The sequence below is a fragment of the Otolemur garnettii genome, unplaced genomic scaffold, assembly GCF_000181295.1.
Source record: "Otolemur garnettii isolate 467f Iridium unplaced genomic scaffold, OtoGar3 scaffold00075, whole genome shotgun sequence".
In the NCBI taxonomy this organism is placed as follows: Eukaryota; Metazoa; Chordata; class Mammalia; order Primates; family Galagidae; genus Otolemur; species Otolemur garnettii.
The window spans coordinates 946,074-956,374 of NW_003852470.1; the positions used below are offsets into that span (position 1 = coordinate 946,074).

Genomic DNA, 10,301 nt, shown 5'->3' on the forward strand with positions numbered 1-10,301 from the left:
CTGCACTGGGGGGAGGGCTGTACTGGGGAGTGTACTGGGGGGCTATACTAGGAGGAGGACTGTACTTGGGGGCTGTACTGGGGGAGGGCTGTACTGGGGGGCTGCACTGGGGGAGGACTCTACTGGGAGAAGGACTGCATAGAGGGGAGAGCTGCACCAGGGAAGGGGAGGACAAGGTGGGGGAGTCTATACAAGACTAGAGCCTCCCCCAGGGCCAGGACCGGGCGGCTATACCTGATGAGGAAGACCTCACCTGCCTGGCTAAGGCAGCCAGGAGGAAACCCTGGGAAAGAACTGCTTAGGCAGAGGCACAGAGACATGAAAAGCCATGTCCTGCCCAGGCAGCCGGTGTACCAGGAGGGCCAGAAGATAAACCAGAGACCACTGCTAAGTGCAGGTACCCAGCTTCTAGATGGTTCTGTCAGCATCCCTGGTACTGCTGGGGAGCCCTGAGTACCAGGTAGGTGAGAAGCAGTGTGGCAGCCAGCTGTAGGGGACAAACTTTTCTCAGCTGACCGCTGGCAGCAGGCAGGTAAGCCCAGGCTCACTTACTTCATCAACCGCCCAGGCATCTCGAAAGTACTGCTCAGCACTAACCAGGCCCCAAGGACAGACATGAAGGTACAGCTGCAGGGGCCTGGGAGGGCACATGGGGCTCAGGCTTCCTCCCCTATCCCCGCCTCCTACAGGAGCTTGGCACTCCACACTGGCCTGCCCATGGCCCACACAACCCAGTCGAGCTCTTCTTCCTGTGGCTGTGGCACCACAGAGGTGGCACTTAGAGCCACGCATCAGGATGACATCCCAGGAGGTGAGTGCCACGCCAGAGGAAGGTGGCCAGCCGGTGCCCAGGTGCCCGAATACTGACTGACATGCATCAGAAAGCCAAGAAAGGCCTTGGGCACAGACACAGAACAGTAAGTGTAGGGAGGGCACAAAGGCTGGAGCCCTCCAGTGCCATGCTGCAGCTGCTACAGAGACAGCCCTCAGATCCCCCAGGTTAGATGTGCAGCTACCGAGAACGGCAGTCCCACAGCGGGGCACGCCCAGCAGAACTGAAAACACATCACATGAGACACTTACACAGACATTCACGGCAACATTGTCCACAATAGCCAGAAAATGGGAACAGTCCACACCCATGGGCAGGTGATGGCAAGCCACATGGGCACAGCAGAGCCACAAATGGACATCCTCTGCCGTAAAGAGGTGAAGTGAACCTGGAACCCACGCTCTACAGAACATCCAGAACAGGAAGATCCATGGACACCAAGTGTCCTGGTAGCTACAGGGTGGGGACTTTGGGGAGAAGGGGGACTCACTCATACAGGGTCTCGTTATAGTGTGGTGACAGCAGCACGCCCTGGGAACATACCACAAACCAACGAATCACTCACTTTAAGCAAAAGGGTATAGCGTGTAGATTCTGCCTCAGAAAAGCCACTGTTACCAAACGAAAAGTCCTGGAAGAAGAGGAGGCCAGAGCTGAGACAGAGAATGGATGAAGACACCACTGGGTACGGCCTGCACGGAGGCCCCTGTGACAAGGCTGAGGCCAGGGGCCTGCTAAGAGCAGGGCTAGGATGCCTAGTGGGGGCTGCAGGGCAGGGGCTCAGAGTTTTTAAGGTGGAAGAAACTGAAGTACCAGAGATGCTGACAGAACCATCTAGAAACAAGGGCAACCCTGAAGCCACAGGAGAGAGGGACACCCACCCTGCGGCCATGCACTCCAGGGTTCAGGAACACCTGTAGTGGGGAGGTCCACGGGCCCCTTGCAGAGGCCACTCCCATGCCACCCAGGCTGAGCAGAAAGGACGGCTGCACAGGGGCTGACCAGGCAGAAAGGGAGATGCTGGGCTCTGAAGCAGCAGGCAGGGCAGTGGGCAGACACCCAGGAGCAGGCTGTGCTCTCAGGACACATCACTGGCCTAAGCTTCCTCCCCCAGAAGCTGCCTGACCATGTGGGGTCGAGTGGAGCTCTGAAACCACAGCCAGCAGGAGCTTGCTCTTCCTGCTGAGGTACCGAAGGCCAGATACCTCCTTGCCAAGCCACCAGCCACTGCCAGCAGGACAGGCTTGGGCAGCCAGTCCTCCGCAGCCTAGGGTGGAGTAGCAGCAGAAGTCCGATTCAGGAACCAAGAAGAGCTGCAGGGCTCACTAAGGGCAGGTCCACTGCGGCTGTGACAAACTAGGAAGGGCACAGGCAGCCCCAGCCACCACCAGGCCTGTGCAGAACGGGGGATGTGCAGGGCAGTGGGAGAGGCCACCAGTTCTGATAGAGGTCCCAGAGTGCAGTCAAAGCTACTTCAATACCATGTCAGAATGACTTCCCTTCCCACCCTCGCTCTCCCCTACTGAGCAGTGGGTCATCGCAGAGGACTCAGGCTGTGGGTGTCACCACCCCATCAACCTGCAGGTCATCGCAGAGGGGCATGGTGCATAGCAGTGTCACCGTCCTGCCAGCCTACGGATCACTGCTGTGTGTTGGTGTCACTGCCTTGCCAGCCTATGTGGTGTGTCCTCATGCCCTGACATTTCCTCTGCTTCGACGTCCAATGTGGCGAATGCTGGTGGTGACAGCCTATAGGAGCAAGAACTCCTTGGCATCCTCTATGACACTTGAGGGCATGGGGGTTAACTGTGTAAAGACCACTGCAAGGCATTCCCTACAACACTGCCTCTAACACCAAAGCCTCAGAAAAAAATGAAGGTTCCTCAGTGAGGACAGCTCAGGAGACTGCAGCATGGTGTACTGGTGTACTGGGAACATGATAAAGCCAGCAGCAGTGATGAGGAAGCAGAACAAGACATGCCAGTCCCAGGATGTGAAGGGCAAACCATGATCAAAGTGTCCTGCACAGTACTCCAGAGGGTGCCCTCCAGACAGGCAGCACGGCGGACTTGTGAGAGAGAGTCACAAGTCTATCGTATGTTGAGAGGAAAACGGTGTCCACCGCAGGCCAGCAAGGCTGTTTCAGATTCAGACACCTTCCTCCTGGGAACCGTGACCTGGAGAAAGTGGCTAATTCACTGGTCATATATGAGCCTGTGGAGCTAGTTTCTGAGATGATGAAGCCCAAAAAGAAAGAATTCCTTCACTGGCCTCAACAACATCTGAGCACACTCGGCGGCTGGGGTGAGTGTCTCGCAAAGAGTTTCTGAAGTCTAGTATAAACCAGGGAATTAAAATTTCCTTCACTCAAGATTCACTCTCTCAGCTCAGCTCCTATTCCAAAAGCACCACATCCCAAACCTCGACCCAGGAAGGAGGCCCCAGACCAGAAATGACGATTTCCACCTGGTGCCCCAGCATCACCCAGGCACAGAGGGAGACAGCTTCATGCAGTCATAAACCTGGCAGGAACCACAGGTGCTTCCCCGCCTCACCTTCAGATCACAACACGTCTCACAGGATTAACCTATGTACTGTTTACCAAAACAAATGTTCCTTCTAGACACAAACATAATGCAAAATTCCATATAGCCTTAAGAAAAGTGAGAATTCAGACAGAACATGTTGCTAAACACAAGTGAATTAAGTTACCCATTTTAATATCAACAGAGAGAAATATGTGTATATAGCTAAAACCCAACAAAAACGCTAGAACTCAAAATCAAAGATTACTGGAAAGAACGTTTGCACAGCAAAATTATTTTCCTTTGGAGACTAAAATGCCCACCATGCTTAATTTTTCTGACATTTCTGAGGCTATGAAGCCACAGCTAACGGATCTGAATCATCTGAACAAACCATGTTATAGTGACATGTTACTGGAAGGCCTAGAATAGAATGCTAAATATACAGACACACACCCATGCCAGGCACTTTTGCAGAAAATGATCAAACACAAAAGTAGATAAAGTTGACCGTGACAAAGTCCATGACATAGGTGCTCATCTCCAGCAGGTAAGCATAACACACAAGCTCTCAGAAGGTAGAGGAGAGAACACAAAAATAGCCCTCTCTTTTATTAATATGAACCAAAACTAGCCCATGCCTGAACTTAAGTTTAATGACACACTGCACCCAGGCCTGCAGCCGGCAAAGAAACAAAATCCTTCTCCTGAAATCTAACTCGTGCTTGTATCAGTGGTACACATCCATCATACAACTGGCGCTGCACCAAACTGTCCACCTCGGGAAGGGGAGGGAGGGAAGTACGTGGCTCCGCAGCTCCATCTGTGCCACTTGGAGCTGCATTCTGCTTTATTTGGGTTGGCAGTGTAAGCACCAACAGCGGGGTGGCACCGTGGCTGAGACGCTGAACTAGGGCAGCCTTGGCCTGCATCTAGGAGCTGCCAGTGACACTGGGCCCAGGCTCCCTGTCTCCCCAGAGACCAGGCCACCTCAGTTCCCAGATGGGACAGGGGATCATGCGGGAGCGGCACTAGAAGGCAGAGACCTCAGGCACTCAGCATCCTTTTTCTGGCCTTGAAAAGCTTCTCTATATCTTTTTCTTTAATGAATAAGAAACAGAAAGTCCTCATTGGACTTTCAACAGACCCACTCCCCTTACTTAAGAACTAAAGAGACACTAAGTTAAGGGTAAGATGAGGGTACTCTGTCCCGGGGCCTTGCTCCGTCAGCCACAGACAGGGCAAACACCCCAAGCATATGGGGCCAGGGTACAGGGCCCAGAGTAGAGGGCCCAGGATCAAAACTCAGGAACCCAGGTTGGGGTGTGGGGGCCAGGGTTCAGGGGCCTGAGGCTCAAGGCCCCAGTTTGAGGGCTAAGGTTTGGAACTCAGGGGTAGAAGTTTGGGAGGAGGCACTGGAAGATGGGAGCAAGGGACCAGAGTTAGGGGTAGGGTCCCAGGAGAGGATTTGGGGCCAAGAGGTGGGGTTTGAGTTGAGATTTAGGGTTCGGAGTCAGTTAGGCAGCAATGAACAAAGTTTAAAGGCTGGAACTCTGGACTTAGAATTCGGGGTTTGGGAGCCAAGTCCAGAGTCAGTTCTGGGGTTAGGATCTATAGTTATTTTCCAGGGTTGGGGAACCTAAGACAGAGGTTTGAGGCCAAGGTTTCAGCACAAGGGTTCCAGGGTTCAGAGCCAGAGGTCTGGGAATCCAGGATTAGAACAGAATTCAGGAATCAGAGCTAGAGTCGGATTTGAGGTTTGATGCCCTCAGACTAGGTTTCTGGGGTCTGGGTTCCCAGGCTGTGAACAGGGGTCAGAACTGAGATTCAAGGACTAGAGTTTTCCATCAGGATTTGAAAACGGTTTCAGAGGCAAGGTTCTGGGCTTAAGGTTCAGCAGCTAGAGTTTGTGGGCTGCAGTTCAGAGCCCAGGTTTTGGATTCCAGGCTTGAGATCAGGGCAGTGGTCTGGGTCCAGTGCTTGGGCATCAGGGCAGGAGTCTGAGGTTCTGGGCTCAGGGATAGGGTCTGGGGATTTAGGGTCTCTGGGTCCAAGGTCCAGGATTCTGGGCTCATCGGAGTTCAAGACCACAGTCCAGGGTTCAGGGCTCAGAGTTTGGTATTTCAGGCTCAGGGTTAAGGATCACAGTTTAGGGGTCCAGAGCCCAGGGTCTCAAGACCCAGCCTCAGGCAGCATTCTTCCGAACAAGAAAGAATTCCTTCACTTGCTACAACGGGGTCTGAGCATGCTGGGGTGGATGTCCCAGGTCTAGGGTGTGAAGTCTGGGAGCCCAGGTTATGAGGTCTGTGGGTTGTAGGTCCCAAGCTCAGCATGTGAGGTCTGGGGGTCTGGGGTCCAGGTTCAGGCAGGGTCCACGGATTCAGGGTCCCAGGCTTGGAGTGTGAGGTCTGGGGGCCCACAGTCCAGAACTGAGATATGCCAGCTGGGGGTCCCAGACCGGGGGTGTCAGGTCTTAAGTCCCAGGGGTCCAGGGCCAGGCTCGGCAGGTAGGCAGGGCTCAGTACATGGGTCCACGGGTTGACAGGTCCCAGCCTCGAGATGAGAAGTCTCGGGGCCCAGGGTCCGGGACTCAGATCTGCCAGTTGGGGGTCCTAGGGTCGGGGTGTGAGGTCTGGGGGCCCAGGATCCAGGGCCCGGGCTCAGGCAGGGTCTGTGGGTTGGGTGTCCCAGGGTCGGGGTGAGGTCTGGGGATCTGGGGCTCCGGGTCAGGGTCAGGGCCAGGTGCGGGCCCGGCCTGCCGGCGGCGGCACTTACGTCGTCAAACAGTGAGCCCACGTTGGCCGTGACCAGCAGGACCGCCGTGCCCGGGGCGGCCGCCTTCCCTGCCATCGGGCCGGGCGGCGCGGGCGCTGGGCTGGGCGTCGCGGCGCTTCCTCCGGGGCCGACGGGGTCTCGCGGGGCCGCGGCGTCAGCTGCGCCGGGGGGCGGCCCCGGGGCGCATCGCGGGCCGGCAGGTCGGGCCAGGCCTGGCCGGGGCTCCGGCCTCGCGCTCGCTCGCTCGCTGCTCCGCGGTTCCGCGGCCCCGCGCCCGATCGCTCGCCTCCGCCGCGCCTCACAGCGACCCGCGCGCAGCCATTAGCCCCGCCGGGAAAGTTCCCGCAGCCGCCGCCGCCGACTCGGGCTCAGAGCGAGTCCCGCCCCGCGGAGCCGGGCCCGGGCGGGGCCTGCGGGGGCGGGGGGCCTGCACACGGGTGCGGCCTAGGCTGAGCGGAGGGGACCTGGGGGCGGAGCTGTAGTGGGGCGGGGCCTAAACGGGGTTGGGTCTGCACCCGGGCGAGGCGGGGGCCCAGGCTAGACACCGCCTGAAGTGGAAGGAAGCCCGACTGGGGGTAGGGCGTGCGCCTGCGCGGGGCGGAGTTAGAAGATGGGACCGTACTCTCGGGAGCCAGGGAGCAGGGCGGTGGAGGGGGCGTGACTTGAACAGCAGCAGGACCGGACTAGGGGGCTAGGAGGGGCCTGGGCGAGGTAAGGCGGGGCCTGTGCGGAGCCAGAAATCTGGGTGGGGCCTGCTCGGAGAAGTGTGCTCGCAGGCCAGACCAGCAACCCTGGGCGGAGTTTCAGGAAAGGGCGGGGCCTGAGATTGGGGCGGGGCCTAGGGCAGGAAGGGCCTGCTCTGGAGTCTGGTCCGGACCTCTCCCTCTCCACAGGAGCGCTCCTGTCAGTCCGGCAAGCGGGCCGCGGCGGCTGCGCACAGACCCCGCCCTCCGCGCGCCTATGACGTCATGGCCCTCTCCGACAGCCCCTCTTAAAGGGGCCGTGTCCTCGTTTGCCCTAAGGTTCCGACAAGGATTTCGGACTCCTGGCGACCGCCAGGCTTCACTGCGGACAGCCCGTGTGGCTTCGCAGCTCCTGACGCACTCACTCTCGGGCCAGGCGCCTGCAGATGCCACGAGCTGCACCTGTCTCTAGGGGCTATGTGTTTTAAAAGGTGACAAATTAACAGGCAAAGTTAGTCCAGTAAGATGTCTTGTTTAATCCAGCAGGTAGAAACATCATGAAGCGGGTACTAGACTCAGCGAGCAGCGGCCGCGCTGTTGCCCAGGAGCTCACCGCCGGAAGTGCTGGTTCGGTCCTGCGGGCCTGACCTGCCGGCGGGAGGGACTGGGCCCTGCTCCCCAGAACCCGTTTCACCGGGAACCAGCGTCTGCTTCGCGTAGTAGGTGTGAGGGTGGTGAATGCATAAGGGGTAGTTAGGGTTAGTGGTGTCGTCCTTATTCCAGGAGACTCCGGGGAGCTGGAGCCGCCCTACCCCGGCAGGTGGCAAGGTACACAGGAAAGGCGAGCAGCTGTCAGCTAAGCGGGCCGAGCCCACCAGAGGTCAGACCCTGCTAGGCCTGACGCCTCCAGACCTGCGAGGAGTGAGCTGCCCAAGGACTAATACAGTCTCCTATTTTTCTAACAAAAAATTTTTTCTTTCTAACATGCCAAGAATGCTGGTAATAGAAACCCAATGTAGAGGCACCTCCCCTCACACCCTACTCCCTGGCCAAGGTGGGGTGGCTGCCCATGTGCTTCCCGGATCCTTCCCCCAACTCATCTCTTCCTCCTTGCTGCCCCTGTGGTGCCCTGCCCCTGGACACCGCCCTTCTTGGCAGCAGCTAACTCCCTCTTTCCCGGACACTCCCCTGTGTCCTATCCTCTGTGTCCCCTTGCCCAGGGGCCAAGTACATGGCTCTGGCCTCTCCCTTGAGCACCTACTGCTCAGGCCACAGCACCAAGCTTCTTATCACCAGCAACCACACCACAGACTAAGGCAGGCACCTCAACATCCCTCCACTTCCTGCCCTTCAGTTTCAATTCTGTGGGACATTGTGGAACCTCCAATGCCCAGCTGCTCCCATTGCCTCACCAGCCATCTCGCGTGCATGTCCACAGAGATGCGCGAGTGCACACACATGCGCGCGCACAAGTACGGGCAAACACACAAGTGTGTGCACTCACACACGCATGCGTCTGCTTCCTGCCTGCCTCTGCTTCTCCCCAAAGGTAGACTCACTCTGCACCCTCTCCCTCACGGCTCCCTGGCCCCTGCGCTGGCCACCTAGCCCTAGGTCTGAATACCTGAGCCTCTGGCATACTCTGAGCTGCTCCTAAATTAAAAAAACCACAGCATACCCCATTCCCACGCCACTGGCAGCTCTTGGATGTCAGGGCACCAGCTGACAGGCTCCAGGCTCAGCTTTTTGCATGTGCACGCTCACTACTCAAAGGTGTCAACTCACCCCTTCCACCTCCCTCCAAACCACCCACCACCCCTACAAGACCCTTGCCCTTCACTGAGGAAGGGTTTGCAGTCTGGGACCTTCCTGCTGGTCAACCTGAGTAACAGAGAACCTCTTTAAGAGAAAATGATGTCCATTGAGGAATGGACGTCACAGTGGGAATACTTGTGCCACAGCAAATTATACACATTGAGGGACACAAAGAAAGAGATTCTCTAAGGCAGCAGTTCTCAACCTGTAGGTCGTGACTCACGGGAACTGTATTAAAGAGCCGTGGCATTAGGAAGGTTGGGAACCACTGCTCTAAGGTAAAGTGAAGAGGTGGCAGAGGTATTTTGAATCAGTTATCCTTGGTTACTGGGATCAATAACAAGGGTGGTACCAGCCTGTGGGTGGACAGGCAGTCACTAGGCAGATGTCCTCATGGAATTATTTTTTGTGGGAGGTTTTGGTGGCCTTTATGTAGGTCAAGGATCTGCAGAGTTTTTGTAATCATTCTTGTTCTCAGGCAGGATGGCTGAAAACCTGCCCTCCATGGCCATCCCTGGGTCCATTTGTCAGTGGCTTTAATACAAGTGACTGCTTTGATTCTGACAGCTTTCCCACATACCAGGTGGGCTGTCCCACCAGCACCCATACCTCCTCTGCCCTGCTACACAGACTGAGGTGCCTGTCCCTACCTTCAGCCACTCCTCAGGGCCATGCCATCAGCTCACCAGTGTGCCGTGCTGACTCTGACCTCAGGAGGCCCCTTGACCTGGGCCCTCAGTTTTCCACCCCTTTCTCTGCTCCCTTTGCTACACACCTTCTCCCCTCTAGGCCCTCGAATCACACTTCTTGTGTCCACGCCCCCTTGGGCCACCTACACAGGGTTATCACTGGCTTCCTAATTCAGTGGCCAGTGCCCAGCCTGGCCTCAGCTGACCTTCCAGTATGGTTGAGGTTTGCCCTGGTGTCCAAGATGGTCCCGCCCTGCCCCCACCCTCCTGCAGTCCATCACTTGCTCTTCTTCACACTCTGCCTTAACCTCTGTTGTCCTTGGGACTTGGTCCTAGACTTTCTCCTGTGTCCACTTTCTCCTGTGTGAGCTCAATTGGCCCACACCTTATGTCTTGTCAATATGCCTGACCATTGCACCAGCAGCACCCTGTCAGACTCAACATGGAAACAAATTCCTGACAGCCTCCTTTCTCCCATGGATCAAACTTTGGAACACTTGCTTAATAATGCACCAGGCTGTGGCAAGGTCGGGGTCTTGGCAGCTGAGCTTCTCTCTGCTGGCTTGATGGGTCCCCATTGCATAGTCAGGCTGTCTCCTCTCACGTGGGAATGATGCCCTTCTATCCCCTGCTGGCCTGTTGATTTCCTCTCCTCCCCTGCCACACAGTCAGTAGTCTGAGAAAGGGACACTTCAGCCTCATGCAAGCCAGCCAAGCAGAAAGAGCTTGTTAAAGTGAATTGATAACATGACCATTACAGCTCTGGGGCCAGGGATATCCTGTCATTTACATCACTGCCCATTCCTAAAATCCAGGGCAGGAGGGGGCCCTCTTTCCCTTATGTGCCTTTTCTTTTTTGAATGCAGCTGGGCCTCGTCCTCGGTGGGAACCAACCGTCATCAGTCCAATGGTCTTGGATTCCCAGGAGAGAAATTCAGCCCACTCTTTAAACAACAAAATATTGTAAGCTCTTAAAAAGTAT

General features: G+C 56.5%; 1 protein-coding gene across 2 annotated transcripts in view; it reads right to left on the reverse strand.

Moving 5' to 3' along the window:
- Positions 1-6,484, reverse strand: part of INPP5A (inositol polyphosphate-5-phosphatase A) — a 199,025-nt gene extending 192,541 nt beyond the window's left edge. Inside the window, exon 1 of one of the 2 annotated variants that reach the window (XM_012807802.2) lies at positions 6,133-6,484. In XM_012807802.2, the coding sequence (XP_012663256.1) occupies positions 6,133-6,207 (75 nt within the window). In that variant the 5' untranslated portion in view covers positions 6,208-6,484. The remainder of the gene's footprint in view (positions 1-6,132) is intronic. The other variant, XM_023515641.1, reaches the window with a different exon arrangement.
- Positions 6,485-10,301: the final 3,817 nt, after the last annotated feature.